This window comes from Citrus clementina, unplaced genomic scaffold, assembly GCF_000493195.1.
Source record: "Citrus clementina cultivar Clemenules unplaced genomic scaffold, Citrus_clementina_v1.0 scaffold_8, whole genome shotgun sequence".
NCBI classification, from domain to species: domain Eukaryota; kingdom Viridiplantae; phylum Streptophyta; class Magnoliopsida; order Sapindales; family Rutaceae; genus Citrus; species Citrus x clementina.
The window spans coordinates 24,314,313-24,335,543 of NW_006262022.1; the positions used below are offsets into that span (position 1 = coordinate 24,314,313).

The 21,231-nt window shown below is 36.3% G+C and overlaps 4 protein-coding genes across 4 annotated transcripts; 2 read left to right on the forward strand and 2 right to left on the reverse strand.

The window, feature by feature from the left end:
- The first annotated feature begins 404 nt into the window (after positions 1-404).
- On the forward strand, positions 405-2,412 carry LOC18034369. The gene has a single exon (XM_006424978.2). It carries the CDS (start codon positions 527-529, stop codon positions 1,691-1,693), a length of 1,167 nt encoding a protein of 388 aa, XP_006425041.1. The 5' UTR covers positions 405-526; the 3' UTR covers positions 1,694-2,412.
- On the forward strand, positions 1,693-5,774 carry LOC18034490 (GDP-mannose transporter GONST2). Its single transcript, XM_024179937.1, has 10 exons — positions 1,693-1,755; positions 3,788-3,930; positions 4,018-4,228; positions 4,323-4,462; positions 4,564-4,693; positions 4,826-4,924; positions 5,046-5,200; positions 5,274-5,390; positions 5,504-5,601; positions 5,700-5,774. The coding sequence occupies exons 1-10, from the start codon at positions 1,693-1,695 to the stop codon at positions 5,741-5,743; spliced, it is 1,200 nt and encodes a 399-aa protein (XP_024035705.1). The 3' UTR covers positions 5,744-5,774.
- A 950-nt stretch (positions 5,775-6,724) lies between these two features.
- Positions 6,725-8,812, reverse strand: LOC18034220 (transcription factor MYB119). Its single transcript, XM_006424980.1, has 3 exons — positions 8,295-8,812; positions 8,027-8,153; positions 6,725-7,456 (listed from the first exon to the last, which is right to left on the reverse strand). The coding sequence occupies exons 1-3, from the start codon at positions 8,810-8,812 to the stop codon at positions 6,725-6,727; spliced, it is 1,377 nt and encodes a 458-aa protein (XP_006425043.1).
- Positions 8,813-11,445: 2,633 nt separating this feature from the next.
- On the reverse strand, positions 11,446-14,327 carry LOC18035235. Its single transcript, XM_006424981.2, has 3 exons — positions 14,183-14,327; positions 12,573-14,014; positions 11,446-12,153 (listed from the first exon to the last, which is right to left on the reverse strand). Exons 2-3 carry the CDS (start codon positions 13,934-13,936, stop codon positions 11,901-11,903), a joined length of 1,617 nt encoding a protein of 538 aa, XP_006425044.1. The 5' UTR covers positions 13,937-14,014; positions 14,183-14,327; the 3' UTR covers positions 11,446-11,900.
- Positions 14,328-21,231: the final 6,904 nt, after the last annotated feature.

Sequence of the window (21,231 nt, forward strand, 5' to 3'; positions counted from 1 at the left end):
TCTAATAAATAAAGATTTTCTTGCAATATTAAAATTCGCTTAAAATAAGGATATAAAACTTTTATTACACGACTGTAAAATAAGATTATTAACTTTTAAATTTTACAAATATTTTATCAAACACTTTGGTATCCGAAACGAATGCATTTACCTTGTCATGTGACGGTACAGTGATACCCACATCCAGATATAAGTGTATAAATAAGTAACGTTTATCACACTTATATGCCACCGTGGCGTGAAGTTGCGTTACACCTACTCTTTTAACTTTATTCCCCCTTTAGTGTTACTTAGTGTTGTACATATAATAAACACACACACACACATACATACATATGTATGTGGGTGTGTGCCCCCACCAAAACACGTCAGCGACCTTTACATGCTTCTTTGCTTTTTCCTTTCTTCTTCCATCAGTCACTCCACCTCTCTCTCTCTCTCTCTCTCTCTGTCTCACTAAACAATGACTCGTTGATGCCCTGAAACGTACACCAAAGGTAGCTAGCTGCTTCAAGCTCATACATCAATGGCGAAAACAACAGTAAGCATTGGGTCGTTCTTCTACAAGTTCCTCTCTCTCTTTCTCCTCCTACTTCACTTGGGTTGCTTCATTTTCCCATCCAACAACAATCCTTCACCAACAAGAAAGAAACGCAAGGCCTCTCCTCTCTCTCCATCTCCGTACTCCCCGTCTCGCCTTAAAACTAAACCCCACAAGGCTCTCTCATCCTCTTGGTCCTATCTCAAACGTATCTTCTCTAATTCAAAGACCCTGAAACCCAGCTTGTCCCAGACTAGCTCTACCTCATCAACATCGAATATAATTTCCTCCGCGAGGTCATCTCAGCATTCGCTGGTCCCGCCTGATCATCAAATTCACTTGTCAGACATACCTCCAAGTGTCCTGGAATCCGACATCTCGGCGGCTGATCACAACCCCTTCTTCCCTCTACGTAACGATATCTTCCCATGCACGGCTTGTGGTGAGATCTTTCAGAAACCCCATCTTCTAGAGCAACACCAATCTATCAAACATGCAGTGTCGGAGCTCATCGATGGTGATTCCGGCAAGAATATTGTGAACATAATATTCAAAACCGGCTGGTCTAATAAGGAGAGGAATCCTGAGATACATAGAATCTTGAAGATCCACAACAGCTCAAAGATTCTATCAAGATTTGAAGAGTACAGAGAGCTTGTCAAAACCAAAGCAGCGAGAAACGGCGCCGTAAGGAAGCGGGACGAGAGATGTATTGCTGACGGCAACGAGCTTCTGAGATTTTACTGCTCAACTTTTGTATGTGACCTGGGGCAAAGCGGCAATTCCAGCATTTGCAATCAGACGTATTGCAGCGTTTGTGGGATCATAAAGTCGGGATTCTCACCCAAGCTGGACGGAATTTCCACGCTGTCGAGCAGCTGGAGAGCCCACGTGGCGATCCCTGAGGAGATTGAGGAGGAGTTCAAGTTCATGAACCTGAAACGGGCAATGTTGGTCTGCCGGGTCGTGGCGGGCCGGGTCGGGTGCGATGCAGATGACGACGTGGATATGGCGAAGGAGAATGGCGGGTTTGACTCGGTCGTCGGGAGGGGTGCCGGTGGGGTCAACTCAAGAGTGGACGACGATGAGGAGCTTTTGGTCTTTAATCCCAGGGCTGTGCTTCCTTGCTTTGTGATTGTGTACACTGTGTAATGACGGTGGTGTTGGGAGTGTGTGTTCTGTTAAATCTCCTGAGAAACTTCAATCTGCAATCTGTATGTACGTAACCTTATTTTGTGACAAAGTTTTTTACTGTAAATGTGCGGTGGCGATGGAGTTCTGGTTGCCGGTTGTTGATGTGGGTCCCAATATACGTGCCCGTGTGACTGCTTGCTGTAGTTTAATTTGTCCTACTTAGTCAAATGCATGATAATCTATCGAATGGTGTTGCGGCTATCACGGTCGCAGCGGCCCGTAAAATTTCTCTCTTTCTTTCTTTCGTTTTCTCCCCAAAACAACTACTAATCGTGATCAGCACAATGATGGTGGTTGGTTGAGTACAACTGATCGGCATAATGACAATTTAGTAGTACAATGTTCTGAAAATCAGAAGAAGGCAGCTGGGAGCTCGTCCGATCAACAACGAAGAGATCTCGGAGGAGTAATGTCACTTGTAAGGTTCAGATAAATTGAAGTGCTGTGCCGCTAATCATTTAAATCATGGTTCGTTGTTCATGGTTTGAGTCTTTTGAGTATCAGTGTTTAAGTGCTCACTTAGCGAACGCCATAAGAACTTATTTTGATTTTGGTTTGTTTGTTTGTTTTTTCATGTAATTAAGACCATTGGCCATAAGACCATTGGCCAGGCTATTCTCTAACAACGGGACAGCATCATCAATTATTATTCGGGCCTTTAAAGTGCTAATTGCTAAGAACAAAAAATGAAATGGGGATTTCAACAAAGCGAAGCGAACGAATTGAGGCAAAGAAAAGATAGTTACAAGCAAAACTATTTATCTTCACACGTGGAGAATTAAGTGCAGAGCTACACCTCCAATTTGGCTAACTATAGCTTATTCAATACCATAATTACCCTATCTAAAAAATTATGATAGCATTAATGATGATTGATGACGCTTGGTGGAAATTCTTGGACCACCACAATATTAATCCAGCTTGAACGATGCTGCCTGGGTGAAAAAAAAATGAATTCATTTTGTATATATACAAGATAAATCAGAGCTCAAGCCTTGAGCCACACTCGGCTTACAGAGATAACCGGCTGCTACCAAAAGCAAATTCAATAACTTGCAACTGGACAAGCGTTTGCAAAAATCTAACCACTGTGCAAAGCCGTACAAAAAATAAAAGGCGAGGAGTGATGGGTACAAGTCTATAAGCATTAAGCAGTGCATTTGGGTTGGATCACAATGAATCTCTGGGCAACTTGTACCAAAGCAAATCGTTGTTGGGCTCACAATAGACTACTAATGGGCTGGATCCACTAAAACTACCGGCTCACCTTGATTTCTGAGCCACGAAGCCACGTTTTCGGCCGCGAAGTGCTCGATGTTCAAACTGGCGCATATGCAATGCATTCCCTGTTGAAGTTTGCTGCTAAATCCAGTTTCCTTCACTTTGCAGTTCACTGCACTCAATCGAATCGAGCAATGCGATAAATACAATATAAATTACAAATGGGATCATCTGACTTTGAAGAATCCTCAAAAAATGGCCCGTCACAAATAGTATTCAACTCTTTGGACGGCCCTCTTTCTCCTTGAACCTCGCTTGCTACGTCTTGCGCAAATTCTCTTAGCATTATTAATTCGTACACATAAAATCCTGCAAGTTTTATTATCAAACAATGCCTTCAGATCCACCCCTTTCGCTTCCCTTTGCGTGCCTGTCAAAAAGTTCAAAGCTCATACTCTTACGACTCACCTTTCCTCTCTGTCACAACTCACAACATGCTTACCACGTCATCCGTATGATGTATCAGCCTTTTCAGTCTGTTTCTAACGGAAAATCATAAGACTGTTTTTTTCATTAAAGTTGAAAGAACATAAATTCTTTTTTAAACTTCCCTGGTTAGCACTTTTCATCACTAGCTTCTTTTTCAGTGAGCATTTTAAAGAAACAGAACAAGGGTAAGCAAGAACTTTTGTTCTTTGAAGCTTGATGAGTGACTGGCTAGCTCATTTTTAAGAACCCTTCCGCTATCTACGTTAGTATATCTAGTAATAAGTATTTTTTATCTTCTTGATTGTTACTTGTTTTGAGTTTCTTTCATTTGCCAATTTTCAGGTTGGTGACATGTCTAATTTCAAACTAGATGTAGTGATTCATGGCGATTCCGAGGAGGCGGCAGCAAGCTCTCCTAATAGGAAAGTGACGGTAAGTGAAACCAGAAATATTCAAAATCAAGGATACAGAGGATTGACTGACAGGTAAAAAATAGTTCATTTGGCCTTCGCATTAACCTTTTTCAATTGTTAATTTATTTCTAAGGTCTGCTTACTCTTTATATCAAGTAGGTTGTTTAGAGGGAGTAGAGCTGCAGTTGGTGGCAATTTCAAGCTTCCTGTTGAAGGGGATGAAAAGCGAGAGCACGGGCCAGCTGTAAAATCTGGACCACTAATATCTGGAACAGCTTACTGTATCTCTTCTTGCAGCATGACCTTGCTGAACAAAGTCGTTCTGTCAACTTATAATTTCAACGCTGGCATCTCACTGATGTTTTATCAAGTATGCTACTTATTCGGCCCAATTTCGGTTGGCAGTGCTAGCAAGAAGATGAAATGTTCCCTAGGCTTATTCTTTTGGCTGCTTTTCATTGCAGAATTTGATTAGTACTCTAGTTGTTGCTGTGTTCGGGTTCTTCGGAGCAGTTTCAGTAGAGAAGTTAAATTGGAAGCTGATCAAGCTTTGGATACCTGTCAATTTAATCTTTATTGGAATGCTTGTTTCAGGCATGTACAGGTAAGATTTGAACTGCAGCTTATGTAAGTTCTCTTCCCAAATGATGCCATACACAGCTAACGAATTAGTAAATAATCGTTTGATATACGTTTCTTTTTCAGTTTGAAATACATCAATATTGCAATGGTGACGATTCTCAAGAATATGACAAATATTTTAACTGCAGTTGGTGAATTATATATGTTTCGAAAACGTCAGAATCAGAAAGTTTGGACTGCTATGTTTTTAATGGTAAATGTGGTAATACCAAAAAAATGATTTTATTATTATTATTTTTTCATTTTCACTTCTCTGCCCCTTGTATTACTTTCATGTACAAATTTTCTATCTCTTGGTACTAAAAGTCCTTATTATGCTCTGCAGATTATCTCTGCTGTCAGTGGTAGCATTACAGATCTCTCATTTGACACAAAAGGGTATGCATGGCAGATTGTGAATTGTATCCTAACAGCAAGCTACTCGGTATTAATTGTTCTTTGAACATCTCCCGAGATTAAAATTTTGTTTCGGAATAATCAATTTTGAGCAAATCCTTGAGAAATTTTGCCACAAACTAGCATGTAACAGCTGCACATTGTGACAGCTTACTCTCCGGCAAGTCATGGACAAAGCAAAGCAGGCTACAAGATCAGGGTCTCTGAATGAAGTTTCAATGGTGTTACTGAACAATTTATTGTCTCTTCCTTTTGCCATGTTCTTGATTCTCATATTTGATGAATGGAGATATGTGATGAACGCGTAAGTGAATGCCTTAAAAGACTTTTAACTCAGTGCTTTGCCTTTTAACAAATCAGGTGGTTATAATTTGCAGGGGTGTAATTGAATTGCCAATGTTCTGGGTTGCTGCAACAGCGAGTGGATTTCTTGGACTTGCTATTAGCTTCACTTCTATGTGGTTTCTACAGCAAACTGGCCCAACAACTTACAGGTGATATAATCAATTGCTAGTTGTAACTGTTGTGCTGTAGCTTAATTTTGAAAGCACTATATCTAAAGTGTGGCTATAAGCCTCTGACGTACTGCGTCCTCCTGTTCTTGCAGTTTGGTGGGTTCTTTGAACAAGATTCCCATATCGCTTGCTGGTTTAGTGTTATTCAACGTCCCACTCAGTGTGCCAAATATGTTCAGCATACTTTTTGGTAACCAAAATTTCGACTTTGCTTAATATGATTTCTTATTTATTGTGTGCGTGTGTTTGATTTTTCATTTTGTGTTAACCGATTCATACTTCTTTCAGGTCTTTTTGCTGGAATTTTCTTTGCCAGAGCCAAAATGTCATGATTCAAAGTCTCAAGAATTTGGCCTCGAATCGATCTCCGAAAATAAATTACATACATCAAAATTAGTCAAACGGGAGAAGTAAAAATTGCCCGATGATTAACAATCTGCTTGATGATCAAAAGGTCCTAAAAGCATTTTTGTTCACTACTTACAGAAAAAGAAAGGGAATTCAAGTTGTCATTAAGTTTTTTATTACCCCCAATCCATTTTTTTTTTTGCGGAATTATTTGAAGAAGAAAACAGAAAATTTATTCTTTATTGACAATCGTATTTGGAGTTACATACTTACATGGTCTCTTTCTTTTCTGATTGTTACGAACTTGTGTGCATTATTTTATTTTGCTGCTCAACTCTGTCCACGACCACCTACTTGTTTAATGTCAAGACTTTTGCACATTAACGAAAATATTCCCAGTTTGAGTGTCCCTCTTATGAAATCAATCTGGCCACCGCGTAGATCTTAAGATGTAGAGTGAGTCTAGTGGTATCGTATATCTCGAAAAACCAGGACGATTAACAGAAGGGGTCTGTGTGTCATTTCTAAAGCAATAAAACAATAAAAGTCTATCCACGTATTAAAGCAAACTTCATGGGCCTGAGAGTACTTTTCCGCTAATATTAAAAAAAGTGTCGGTCACGCCGTAACCACTTTGGGACGACAAGTTATTCATAACAGGATAGAATTATTACAGACAAACGCCCCGTTCATCAATGTTGAGAACCGACCAAAACTTTGGTCAACAAAACGTTTGAAGAATCAAACAGAAATGAAGAAGAATACAAATTAAAACTATTCCACATGAAACTGAAAACACTCGCTTTGAGTCCCAGCTAAAAGTAAAATAACAGAAAATTAATGAAAACAAAACACCACCGTTAATTCGTTTATGGCAAACAAGCTAGCTAGCTAGCCACTGGACATAAGTACATGGTAAAAATATTCAATACAACCATAACAAAAGTCTAAAGTCCAATTGTTAACTAATTAAAGAATTGAGAAGAAGAAACCATCTCCATCAAATCCATCTCTTGCATCTCATGATCTACACCATGCTGCTGCTGCTGCTGCAGGTACATGTTCATGTCGTTAATATTGTACCCGTGGCCACATTCCGTAGAAGAAGAAATAGTTGTTCCGTTAAGTAGACAAGACAAATAGAGATCCGAATACATGTTGGTAGCAGCAGCGGGAGGTTCTACCGCTTGTACTGCTTGGTTGGTGACATCAGTGGGCTGCTGATGCTGATGATGATCATTATAATGCTGCTCAATGGGCGGCTGATTGAAATTGCTGCTGGGGAAGTAATTTTGCATGAAGCTCAATTCCTCATCATATGTTTCAGCAATCAAGGGTGGAGAATCATCGGTTGTCGATTCTGATAGTTCCGGGAGTAAGTAATTGAAATGATCATGATCATGAATTGATGGGTCTTCTGAAAAAGTTGAGCAAGTTGGGCTATTGTTATTACTGTTTTTGCTTCTAATGTAGTCTTGAAGCACTGAAGATTGAGGCTTATTTTTATTTCCCTTTTGCTTTTCGTTTTGCTTGTTCTTCCTCCTGGAAATTTGCCTTCTCTTCGTTGCATTCCAATGATTCTTAATCGAATTTTCGGTTCTTCCAGGTATGTGCTTAGCGATTTCCGCCCATCGGTTTCCGATTCTGGCATGAGCTTCAACTAAGATTCTCTCTTCTTCTTCACTCCAGCTATCTTTCTGAATCAACCATGAAAACACATTTTCATTTAATTAGAATTTCACAAGACAGTAAAATGTTTTTTGAGTGCTAAAATACTAAAAGCATGGCCTTTTTTATAATATGACTATTAGGTCACATGAAAAATGAAGAAACGTGAGAGGATCATAACAGATAAAACAAACCCTAGACACATTTTAAACTAAATTAATTATTGTGGTCCATAAAACAATAGCACAGAATTTAGATTGGGAGGGTCTAAAGACTAGTAGATGAACCTTTGTATACAAAAGCAGAAGCACTAGTCTCGCAAGTTGAAACCCTAGCTCTCTTTTTATTGGACAAAATTATTACTCACAAGAAATAATTATGATAAATGCAAAAACCTAATAATGGATTTTTGGATAGATCCTTGATAACTTGAGTAAAATCTTTGTCTTTCAAAGAGAGGGCAAAATCTGAGAGTATATATCTGTGGCATTGAATACTTAAGAACCCAAAATGAAAATCTAAACCATAAAATAGAGTTCTTAGATGCCCATTAAGGCTTCGTAAAGCTGATAATTCCAGAAAATGATTGAGAATCATGCCTTAATATCAGGGCGCAAATGATTGTGCCATCTTTCTCGACATTGTTTCCCCGCTCTACCAGCCATTCTCTCTGATATTTGAGCCCATTTTCGCACTCCGTACTGCTTCACCAACTTGATAAGTTTCCTTTAAAACAAACAAACAAACAAAACCCTAACACACTTTAGTAACCAAACAGAACAAAATATATATATATATATAATAAAATAAATCAGTTAATTTGCATAAGACAAACTATATGATAACTAACGAAATATGTTACATCACCTATCTTCTTCATCAGTCCATTGGCCTTTGATTAAAGCAACAGAAGCGCCTTTCTTATTAGATCTCTTATGCCCAATCATCCCTTTATTATTATTACAAGCACTCTTCGAACCTTCTTTGTAAATTCTGTCATATGACCAATTTATAAGACTTTGGTCATTAGCAGTGCCATCAGCAAAGAACCCATCAACGAAGCTTGTTGGCTCTAGTGTAGTAGTAGTGGTGCTTGGCCGCAAAGCCTCATGCTGCCCGCCATATGCTGCTGCAGTACTTACACCACTTGTTGAAGAAAAAGCACACAACGAAATAACTCTCTCTTTATTATTTCTCGCAATGTTTTGTGTTTGTTGTTGCTGTTGCTGCGAGCAATTGCTTTGGCCCCATAAGAACCTGTCTATGGCCGTTAATGGAGGACTTGGGCGATACACTTGATGATGAGGCTTGTTATTCTGTTGTAAATTTTGATACCTAAAGCTAGTGTTGCCGCCTCCTCCTCCTCTTGCTGCTGCTGCTTCCATTTGAGGAGATATTAGACGAAGAAGTGAAATCAATAAGGGATATTAAAAGGGCGTTGAATTGGAAGAAAGCTTCAATTTTGGCTTCAATTTTTCTAGCTAGCTACCTTGTAAGAAAAATGAAAAAGAAAGGAAAAAACAGCCATTATGGAAGGTGACACGAGCTTATAACAAGCCTTCTAATGTGCTACATGGCGTAATGGCCGTTGATCAGGAGGTGAATCCAAGGGCTGATGTTTGCTACTGGCTGTAACTCCTGGGCTTCCTCTCTCAGACAAAAGTAAATGTGAGATGGAGGCATTAGTGGGTTCGTTATTAAACTCATAATAAATAATCATTTTTATTAATATTCTGCATAAAATTTGAAGAAAATTGGAAAGTTTCGCTACTAGATAGTGTGATTTGGACACTCGCGAATTTCGGACAAGTATCATTTGCCCTTGTTGATAGGACAACTTTACCCCTATTTAACACTATTTTTGTAGCAAATCAAAGAGGCCGATTTTGGTAAGTCAGTGACATAATAAAAAATAGCCGGTGCCCCATTCATTTATGACATATTTAATGGAAATTATTAGGGTGATGAAATTCAGGAATTGTTGTGTTTTAACTGTTTTCGTGGCCATCATTTTGAGTTGTACAACTTAAAACCACGATTAGGATTGGATGAGCTAAGTTGACTAAAATTTTGACCAAAACGACAATGAAAAGGTGATCTGTCTAGGAGTTTAATGCCCAAGTTTGAGCTACTTAACAATATGGAAACGAATGGACTGCATGAAAAATAATAATAATTATTATTATTATTATGTTACATTTCATTTTACACTACAATGGTAAGGTCATAAAAATACACTATACTATAGTGTGTAAATTAATCGTATTTAAGATGGTATTTGTTGTTTTGTTGAATTTTAATTTTGAATATATCTTAGTTAAATAATTAAGGTTGAGGTTAACAATCCTAAGGCATATTCTACACATTTTCTGTTAAATATTTTGACGGGAAATCTCATCTGGAATGCTTTTCTAGCTAATTCACAAATCGTTGTTAATCAGATTCAAGAAATTAGAATCCTGACCCGTGACTACCGTTTAAAAACCAGTTGGGCCATTGGCATTGCCCCGTAACTGGGCAATATGGACCCAACTTCATTGGGCCCAAAGCAAATATATTTTGCTTAAGCCGAAAACTAATTTTTGCAAGAAATTTTTTTAAAATGCCTAAGAACTGATAATTGCAACAAAAAAAATAAATCGTTAATTAATTCTCTCTCTCTTTTTTTTTTCCCTGAAAGAGAAGCTAGTTCTCTCTAATCATTTTTTTTTTTTAATTTTGCACATCAATCCTATTAAAGTTTCTTAAAATCATCATAAAATAAAAAGAAAAAAGAAAAAAAAAAACAATTTGACGTATCCATGCGCGAGTTTGGAGTTTGAATTCTAAACGTAATTAGTATACTCATTATTGATACATTATAGAAACGTAGAATTTATGAGGAGAGACAAAGAGGCAGGTGGCTAGCGAACAGTGATGGGAGGGCAAAAGGGGAACCCATGAAAGTCGCTCAAAATGACCATCCCTTCACGTGACCAGCCATCATTTTCTTGTTGGCCTAATCTCAATCCCGACGACCGAGCCACAAAAGTTGTTCGTTGCAATTGCAATCCCATGTGTTTATTGGATCTTGATTAAGGCTTTTCTCCACTTACACATGTACAAACAAAGCAAGAACTTCCAACGTAATATAAATCATCACGATAATTTTAATCTAGAACCGAGAGGTTGGTAGGAATACATATATCAACTTCCTTTATAATCTCTATGCACCTTTTTTTGTGAATTTGCCCATTTACCTTAAGAATGCCAAAAAAAAAAAAAAAAAAAAAAAAAAACTTTTTCTTGCTTTAACGTTCCACCAATAGTATGCCTGTCTGGATTTCACGTTAATTCTGAATTATTCATATTATTACCATTCGAAAGTAGAGATATAAAAAAAATGTTGAAAGTCGATCACAGATCTTCATCTAGAGAAAAGGAACTTTGCGACGATGGGGTGCGTAAAAAGCACTCTTTTAAAATCAATTACCAACTTTATTTATTTATTTATGTTTGATAGAATTACCCATTCTGTTCACATGGAGAATCCAACCAACACGCAAGAACTGCTTTTGCTGCACTCGCAGTGTTCGCACATTCAAGTCCCATAAAGTTCCAGCTTTGTAGCATCGTTTTGTGCTTTCGAGTCTTTCAAGAGGCATGTGCATTTTGCTGAGTGCCTTCCCTTGCTGCATGCAACTACTTTTTTTCCCCACCGAAAATCCAACTTCAAATAAACTATGCATGGACTGAAGCATATTTCGCTTTACATGCAAAATTCAGCATACAAAGCAAATTATTCAATTAGGCCATCATTTACTTCCATAAGGGGTTCTTTATTCTCCAATCGTGTTTTTTTTTTTTAAAAAAAAAAAAAAGAAATAAATTTAAAGGAACCATTAGCTCCTAATCGAAGCATTACAGGATATAATGCATCAAATACGCACTAAGAAACAAAATGGAATAATTTATAATTATGAATTGCATGAGATGGACGGCACGCACCAGGCTGGTACTTTGCCAAATTTGACATTGATTTTCTAGAAAGATATATTAACAACATTTTAATTACAATTTGCCATGTGGTTTGTTTCGCCCAAAAGATTAAAAATCAAATTATATTAAACCGTGCAAAACAGAAAGCAAAAATCGAGCCAGCAGCAGATACCCATTCCTCATCCCGATCTCCAATTTCCAACCAATGGCGGGCCGGACAGGCGGCCGGCCACCCGCCCAAGCTTGAATATCGGAGGCTAACACCACAATGTCCCCTGCTCTGCTCACTCCCCAGATATTCCTTTGAAAAGAAAAGAAAAATTCAAGAGAACTTCTCCCTTTATATCTCATTTTTTGTGCATGTTTTTATTTATAAAACTCCGGGAAAAATCAAGAGAGGGTGAGAAGATAATATGCATTTGGTGGTGGGTTTTCTTGTCCTTTCGTATAGAATTTTTTTGTTATTTTCCTTTTTTTTTTTTTTTTTTTGGGGAATTAAGCTTCTTGGGTGCTGCTATCTGGAGAGCTGAGAGGGAAACACGTGTCCTCCCCACCAGTGTTCCAAAGAAAGTTAGCATAATTGGCAGCATAATACGAGTTTGTGGGATCAGCAGATATGGCTTCTAAGAATGTTTCTTCGGCTGCCCATAAATCATTTCTTACTCTCCATAAAAAGCTCGCATACTTGCTGAACGACTCCGCATCCGGCGGCTCCACCGCTATCGCTCTCTTAAAATACTCTTCCGCTCTGCATACACAAACAAACAAATTAGTCAAGCACTAGTCTAACTAAAACTTCAAAAACTTTTAATTGGCGATCATTTAGCTCACAAAGATATTTTCAACCAAAACCACTAATCATCCATTCAAAGTCAACAAAGAAGAGATCTTTTCTAGTGAAAGCGTGTGGAGTCACGCGCATTAGGTGATAGAAAAAGTGGTATTTCAGCACGAGGGTCGAGGGGGAAAAGGCACACCACACATTTCTCTAACAAACAAAAAAGTTTCAAGAAACCAAACCCAAAAATAGAAATGGACAGAACGACAACGTTTGTTATAGTATATGCCGTTTATATATATATATATTTTTTATACCCTGAAAATATTCTAAACTTAAAAATTCCATGAACCAAAATCAAACTTAATTAACTTAAAAAATTAAGGTACCTGTCGTAATCATGAGCAACGATGTAGAGGAACTGAGCGTAATTAGCAAGAAGCAAAGGATCATTAGGCTCTTGTGCTAATCCTGTTTGATAAAGCAGCTCTGTTCTGAAATAATCAGCATAATCATCAGCTTCAATGTTGGCCGTTACAGGAGAAACAAATCTCTCCATAGTCTCATGATCAAGCGACTCGTCAGTAACTTGCATTTGTGAAGCTTCATCCACAATTGAGTTCCACAAATTCAATTCTTCTTCTCTATCAACTTGCCCCGACACCGACTCTGCGTCTCTAGTCGTCCCGAAAGATGACAACTGAGAAGCACCATCTGGGACAATCGTTCTAAAATGATCCACCCGATCAATCCCGCCGTCGCCATCTGTCCCGCTGCCAATCGGCCGGATTTTCCCGCCACCGCCATTGTTACCGCCAACTGAAGTCGTCTTCCCACTCCTAGAAGAAAAAACTGAGAAAGATTTGATAGACGATGAATCAAATTTGTGCCTCCTCTGGTTGTGAACTTCAACCGTGGAAGCGTACTCGTGATACGCTGCCGCTGGCGGCGGAGTTGCTGCAAGTGAAGTGTTACTTGCCATAGAATGTACCGTAAAATTCGCTAACAGAATCATCACATACACCATTAAGGTGGGCGTATGCGAAAACACTTGCTGAAACAGCCACACAAATGACGCGTGCATTTCTCTTTGAACACGAACAAGAATCCCTTGCAGGTCTTCGTAGAATAAAATTTCTCTCATTTGTAAAGTGAAGCTATGAAGCTCACGGATTATAAACACCATAGATGAGAAAGCCTTTTTAACTGAACAATAAGCCGACTCGCCTGCTTCTCTAAACCCATCCTGCCATTGTAACTTTCTCTTTATGATTCGAAGCGATAAAGGAAGGTCAACACTGTTAGCCTTCCGTTCAATACTCTCTTGAATTATTTCGTCTTCTTCCCATGGAGGATCGACAAAGCCGTCTCTATAATCTCGGGATTCTGATTCTGAGTTGACGGCGTTATCGCGGCAGTTAGTTTCGTTTTCGTTTTCGTTTTCGTCAAAGGCGTCCAAGCTGGCGCTGCAAGTTCTTCTAACGGCGTGTTGGATTCTTGGCCTTGGATAATACTCGCAGGAGCGAGAGCGGTGAGGCTGCTTCGCTAATTGAGGACCGAACAGAGCTGATCGGTCCAGTCCTTGGACGTTGCGCCACACGAGCGGTCCGATATCGCTGCTGCAGCTGCTGCGACTGCGTCGTTTTGAAGAAGGCGAAGAGATAGCTGATGGTAGGGCTTGTGAAGATGACGGAGACTGAGGAATTATCCGCTGTGTCCACTGTAAACATGTGTTTGCTACTTTCACGCCCATTTCTCAAAAGATTTTTTACTCGAAATTTTAATTATAAACAGATCCAGAAAAAAGTCTTCGCCTTTTATCTCCTTTAACCTGAAAAATCAGAGAAATAAGTTAACAAATCAACCAAAAAAGGAAACGATTTCAAGAAATTACTTCACTTTCCCAAGCTCAAGAAGGAAAAAAAGTTTAAAATTTGATAAATCGAGGTAGATGCCAAAAAAGTGGAAATTCCTGAAGAGATGACACTGAAAAACTCACGTTAGATTTGCAACGACTTCAATGATTTACAAATTTTCCTTTTCTCCGATTTAGCGCCGGCGAAAAGTACCGGTGAAGCTCCTGAAGCGAAGTACGACCCGTATAGCTTCACTCTAACAGGACTACAGAGGCGCCCGTGAGTGTTATATATAAACCGAAAATTTCAAAAAAAAAATCTCGGAGAATAAATTAAATTATAAAAGGAAACTGTGTACCGTATAAATACAGTATAGGACGGGTAGTTCCAGTAACCGGTTAGATTTAGTGGAGAGTTGAATAGTTGATGCTTGAGTGCTTTCGAGAGGGTTTAGTTTGGGGATCCGAGTCAGCAGGCGGTTCCAGGACACTAGTTTTGGGATATTTCAGTTCTACGCGGCTCGTTTCACGGACCAAATGAATCTGATTCAGGAGAAAATGACTATGTTTCACTTCACTCCCTAATATTTTACAAAACTACAAACTTTGGGAGATAATCGCTAGATATACAGGAACCTCCCCTTACGTAACACTAAATTTAAAAGATATGAATATACGTAATCTTCTTCTAAAAAAAAATAAAAATATACGTAATCTTAATGAGATTGCAATAAAGTTCGCGGGTTTTTTTTCTTCTTTTTTTTCCCTCCAACTGAAGAAATACCTTTTAACCCTCTATAATATTTGAGAGATGACTCTACTCACATTTTATAAGAGAGAGATTATCTTCAGATAATTAACTGATAACTGAGGAAATACCGAAACTAACTTTTATAAAACTCTTATGAAAGCTTGAATCCTTGCACTCAATATTATAACGTTATAAGTGCAACACTTTTCTCATTAGACCAAAGATCCATTGGTATTTGATATAATTTATTTAATGGTCATAAATACTTATTTACTTATATAAGTTCGTTTAATATTTTATATTGTTGTTTCTTTTTTATGAGTTGAGCATTTGAAAATCGAATAAATTATTTTATCTTTACTAATAAAAGTTCAAAATTTAAAATGTTAAAAGCCCAAAATGTATTTTACTTATTTGACTATCTTATTTTATTTATGTTATAACATAACTTTACATTTACCTATAAATTTAATTTTATAATTTTTAATAAAAATTCTCATCGGTAATAAAATAATTAAAATTTTTTTGATATAAATTCCATTCATAAAAACCCAACTTAAATAAATACTAATGGATATTATCATTTTCCCACCAAATATATTTTGACACATCATTTCAGTACCACGGTTTGGTAAAACCATCAGTTTACCATCAAATGTTTAAATTGTTAGTATTTTCCCACCATTCCGTTAAAACTCAGTTAATATGTAACGAAAAATTCATAAAAGGTCAATTTTATCCCTAGAGCGTAAAAGATGATTTTGCCCTCTAAGAAGGAAGAACAACAAATGATGATTTAATTACAGAATTTATAAAGTGTTAATTATATGGTCTTTTAAAAGGTCAATTTTATAAAATTTATAAAGGGTAATTTTTGCCCTTTAAAAAAGAAGAACAACAAATGATGATTTAATTACAAATTTCATAAAAGGTTAATTACATGGTCTTTTGAGCTCCAAAGATAAAATTGATATTTTATTAATTTTTCGTTACATATTAATTGAATTTTAACGGAGTTGTGGGAAAACACTAACAGTTTAAACGTTTAATGATAAACTGATGATTTTATCGAATCGTAGTACTGACGTGATGTGTCATAATATTTTTGGTGGGAAAACGATAATATCTCAAATACTAATTAAAAAAATATATACTAAAACGTGAAACCGCTGCTACTACGCCACTTGTCGCACCGGCCATCAGCTCAGTTCCAATGAAATGGTTTGTGTAAAGGTAAAACACGTGAAACCGTGAATCACACCGGCCCAGCTGTTGATTTACATTTACTGACACGTTTCTCCTTCTCTTTTTGTTTTTTTGGATACAAAAGTGATTGTATACAATAGCGACGGTGCTGTGCGTAGACAGCGTAGTAGTGACCGCGAAAGAGCGCATGATTTTTGTGTAGTAGTGTTAGTAATTTAATAATTATAACGATCTTACTTGAGCAATATTGTCCCTTCCGTGATCACGCTGCAAATTGACCCTAACGCCTCAACCTAATGTGGTCACGATTCGTGGGAAAAGGAAAGGCCACTTTAATCTATTAGATGAAAATGTCCAGACTAACCTTAGGTGTTAGTGGGGTGCAGTATTTTATTTGACTTAATATATCAAGTGGTGTATTTATTCAAAGGGAAACAGGACGTTAGATTGCTTAGATTTGTTCGAATACAATTTTGATTTGTTTTTGTTATTTAAAGTCAAGGCAATTTATTGTGTGAAAACGAAACTTTGTTATCAAATTTCTAAATTATGTATTTATATTATGGTATTTGTATATTTTATGATGCCAAAAAATGAAGAAGTCTTATATTTTCTTTAGTCCAATTTCATAATCTATGTTGAACAATGTTATGAAAATTACGTTTTTAAATTTATTAAGAGACACTAAATTGTAATAGTTGGTATTTTCTTTATCATAGTCTCATTACCTATCAACTAATAAATTTATGTTCAAATCATTAGTAAATACTAAAAACTAATTTCATATTCTTCTATAGATTTGAAATGTTAACTCAAGTGAAGAGCAAACATACATTGTTCTCTCTCTCTCTCTATATATATATATATATATATAGCAATTTGCAGTATAGATTACTCTAGAGTACTGATTAGTACCATATAATAATCGACAAATAATAGTGGGGGAAGGAAAAGCAATCAGAGGGTGTTTTTGTCAATTTGTGTTATAAAACGACACGTGACATTTTCTGGAGCTTCTCATAAAATAATAATTTATTTTTACAAGATGACAGAGAAAAAAAAATTTTTTTTTTTGAGATGAGATGACAGAGAAATTGAAATTACAATAAATATCTAGTTGTTGCCAAAGCATAAGAGGTGAGAATTCGACGGTCCAAAACGAATGCGCAGAAGAAGAAAGCTGTCAGGCCAGCTAGTTAGTTCTGTGTTAACATCAGCAAGGCGAAGGAAACGACTGGCGATGGTGACCCCACGTAAATTTCAACGGCTAATATTCACCAACTGAGATCTTTTCAACGGCTGATACTAATTCTATCACAATATCATTTCATAATTTTTTTTTTTTCAATAAGATTCTCTCGTCCTTTTATTAGTACCATCAATTATCATATCTTCAAATGAAAATTATTTAATTGGGCAATTTGTATCAAGTTGTTCTCATGTTTTTAGTTATTAATATTTTGTTGAATACTGTACTGTATGTTATTAATATAACACAGGACCCACTTCACCTTGTCGTCTCTTGTTTGTGCCACAAACGCCGTTGATACTTGATACAGAATCATCAAAACTTTGATTTTGCTTATCATTTTGATAAAGATGATATAATTCTTTAATCCCGCGATCCAAAATAGTCGTGACTCTTATCATACGGGGAAGGTGTAAGAAAACTGCTGGGTAGAATATATATATATTTTTTTGTTTAAACTACGAGGTGGTCTTGAGTAAGCCTCAACTGTGGGGGGTATTTTTAAACCCGTACCACAACTCCAATTAATCCTCGCTCGCATCAAGTAGGCCAGTAAAGGGTAAAGTGCTGGCCAAAGTGGCGACTCCATACGAGAGCGGGGCTTAAACCCCTGACCTCTTTTAAGGAGTGAGAGTACCGAGCCACTCACACCAACCAACTTTAGTTTAGAATATATTATTACCGTATATTCACATCAGTCGTGATTGAAAAAGATAATTTAATTTATAACTTAAAATCATTGAAGTATCACATGTTTATGAACAATTATGAACCTCTTTTAAAAAAGAAAAATGATTTGTGGACAATCCATTTTAGTTATTTGAAACATGTACATTTTTTCTTTTTTTAATAAAGGCTTTATATGCAAAGAGCACTTGTTAAGAATAATGTCGAAAATAATAGTTCAGAAGGTGTGATAAATAATTCATTTTAAATTAAGCTCCTCGAGGTTTGACGGAGCAGTTTTCATGCATTGTTCTTTAGTTGATTACATTTGAATCCCATATAAGATAAAGAGTTAAAAATCCAATTTGATTTAATTTAAATCATCTTGAATTAGTTGATAATTATTGCAAAGGTGATGATGTTTCTGGGTACCACTTAATTGGAAGAATCCGAGACTTACAGCCACTCATATGTTCAATATTGCCATGCTACGTTGATGCCACGTTTTAATTGTTAATTGCACTAAATATGAAAAACAATTAGAAACCATTCATAATATTTAAAAACCTTTAAGACACGAAAAATATTTCATTCCGCGTCATAAGTAGAAAAATGTTAGAAGGTCACGATATTATTCTCTTTTTATTCGTCAGATTCATATCACACATTTATTTTCTCTTAGGCATATGTTTGTTTAATCTCTATATTTCAAAAAAAATAAATACTCAATACACTCTTATTGTTAGATATGTTACACTTTTTTCCTTACTCTTTCTCAGCTTTTACAAAAATATCCTTACAAAAATCTTAGGGACATTAATTAAAAAGTAACAAAAAGATCATTTTATGAAATTAGCCATAAAAGTAAATAAAAAATAATGTAAAACATATCTTGCTATTATTTTACTCTTAAGGTTAGTTGATGGTTCTTAAACCTCCGCTTATAAGATACAAGATAATTTAAAGTAAAGAAGATAAGAAAAGATTCTTAATTCCCATGATTACTCTGAATTCAGCTCTCAATTCTTATATTTTTTAAAATATAAGGACAAAATATATAATTAAAAATATAGACACTGAGTTGCATTAACCATTTTCTCCTTCATTTACACGTATAATTAATCGAAAGGTTATACGTGAAGAAAATTTAATATAAAAAAAAAATGTGTACACGCAGTCATTTAGGTCAAACTCGTAGGCCCAAGCAGCTTTCAGAAGTGTAGGGTCAAGTTGGGCCACTGAACAATCATGGAACGCCAAATATTTGATGCCCGCAGCCGCAGCAGTACAACACCAACATGGCTGACGCACAATACGCAGAGATGTATTTCTTATTTCTCATGAATCTCATCTATTTGCAGTTGCCGTTCACCAACTCCATGCAAGCATTCAGACTTTTTTATTTATTTTTCCACCAACGTTGCATTTCTTTTGTTCCTTTCTATTAGTTTAAGGTTCTGATTGGCATCAAACTCAGTGCACATTTGTCAAATTGGGGATAATCTCGAATGACTGAAACCTTGTGAGTTGTGACCTTTTTTTATTTTTCTTCTCCGAAGAAAATTGAACTTTGACGTGATTGGTCCAAGAGAAAATTCGCAGATCGTTTTTCTTGGAAATATGGTCAATTTGGCCAACATCCCAGGTAGGAGTGGGCACGGTTCGGTTCGGTTCGGTTCGAAATTAAGTAGAACCGATTTAAATTGGTTATTTTATAAAAAGAACTGAATAAGAACCGAACTCAATAAGAACTGAATTCAAACAGTTCTTTTCGGATCGGTTCGGTTCAGTTCGGTTTTTTCGATTCTGCGCTTAATGGGCCTATTTTGAATTTTTAAATTTTTAGCCCATTGGGCCTCATGAATGTAATAATTTTTTTCAACAATTAATTTATCCTAATTTTATTATAAATATTAACAATAAATACAAAAGTATTCAAAACACATTTTATCACTAATATCTTACTAACTATTAATAAGATACTTCCAAAATATGAAATATTAAAATTTCAAAATACATAATGAAACTCCAATACTCCATCTATATAAACATAATCATAATGTTATAAAGAGAAATAACACATGTTTGATTTGAATAAAATCATGTTTGATTTGAATAAAATAAAAAAATAATTCGGTTTTTCGGTTCAACTAAGTGAACCGAATACCGAACCGACATTTCGGTTTTTTTTACAAACGGTATATTCGATTTTTTTAAAAAATAAAAACCGAACCGAATTAAAAAAAAAAAACCGTCGGTTCGGTTCGATTTTTTTAAAACTACGATTTTTTTGCCCACCCCTAATCCCAGGCAACACTGAGCTCTTTATCGTGATCTTGCGCGGAATAACGGAACAAATGCTCACCAGCATGTTCAAATTTTCTCTTAATACTTATCTTAGAAAATCATTTTTTATGCACATATTTGCCTACCTAGTGACGTAAGACACGTGGCGTGGTTTAACTACATACACGGTGGGTTTTGTTTTAACTTCATTATTTATTATCCCAAAATCTTTGACAAAATCTATATAATTCGTATTTTCCGCATGAGTTGTCAGAATTAAGCTAAATTCCTCTGTTTAGGCATCTCAAAGTCAAAAGTCATTTTTTTTTTAAACCTCCTACGAATTTCAGAATTAAATTGTAAAAAACTACGTGTTATATCATTAATGATAATATTCAGATGCTTCTCTCATAATATCTTGATCCAGCCAAATTTTAAGTTTTTAGCCATAACTTTTCTTTATTGACTTTTTTTGTTCAATTTTTAAAAAATATTCTGTCACAATATTTGCTGTGGAGCCATATACAGCTTCCGATATATTTAGTTAACCATGAAAGATACATTTAGCTACCTCGAGGGTCCATAATAATTACCTCGGCTGGTATATACGTCAATGGTAAACTAATGTAGACGTGTTCTGAAATTTAAGCCTTAGAGACCATAATGGTATTGTGAAATAAAAGAGGCAAGAGCATACGATCGATCACATGGCAGTTAAGACTAATGCTAGCTAGCTTTAAGATGAGACGAACACAGAATTGCAAAAGGAAAATGCCAATTAAGATGCTTAAAGGAGAAATTATCAAAAGAAAAAAAAAACAAAAAATGAAATAGGCATAGCTCGCAAAAGGAAACGCTCTCTGTTTGGTTTTTGTAGAAATACAATGGTACATGGGCGTGAAACATTTTCATGTGGGTGAGGCTCGAACTGGCTTGTCAAATGCTTTGGTAAACTGGGGCCATTGCGGAAAAGTTGCTGCGCATCTTGCTTCTCTAATACTGAAACTTCAAGTACAACACCATCTGTGCCGTGTG

Bases quoted from the DNA above. Each gene is read 5' to 3' on its own strand.
- LOC18034369 (XM_006424978.2), top strand. From the start codon at position 527: ATGGCGAAAACAACAGTAAGCATTGGGTCGTTCTTCTACAAGTTCCTC.
- LOC18034490 (XM_024179937.1), top strand. From the start codon at position 1,693: ATGACGGTGGTGTTGGGAGTGTGTGTTCTGTTAAATCTCCTGAGAAAC. The intron at 4,694-4,825 runs GTAAATGTGGTA...TATGCTCTGCAG, and splicing joins GGACTGCTATGTTTTTAATG to ATTATCTCTGCTGTCAGTGG. The intron at 5,201-5,273 runs GTAAGTGAATGC...TATAATTTGCAG, and splicing joins TGGAGATATGTGATGAACGC to GGGTGTAATTGAATTGCCAA.
- LOC18034220 (XM_006424980.1), bottom strand. From the start codon at position 8,812: ATGGAAGCAGCAGCAGCAAGAGGAGGAGGAGGCGGCAACACTAGCTTT. The intron at 8,154-8,294 runs GTGATGTAACAT...TTTGTTTTAAAG, and splicing joins TGGACTGATGAAGAAGATAG to GAAACTTATCAAGTTGGTGA. The intron at 7,457-8,026 runs GCATGATTCTCA...TGGTTGATTCAG, and splicing joins ATTTGCGCCCTGATATTAAG to AAAGATAGCTGGAGTGAAGA.
- LOC18035235 (XM_006424981.2), bottom strand. From the start codon at position 13,936: ATGGGCGTGAAAGTAGCAAACACATGTTTACAGTGGACACAGCGGATA. The intron at 12,154-12,572 runs GTACCTTAATTT...TTGTGTATGCAG, and splicing joins GTTGCTCATGATTACGACAG to AGCGGAAGAGTATTTTAAGA.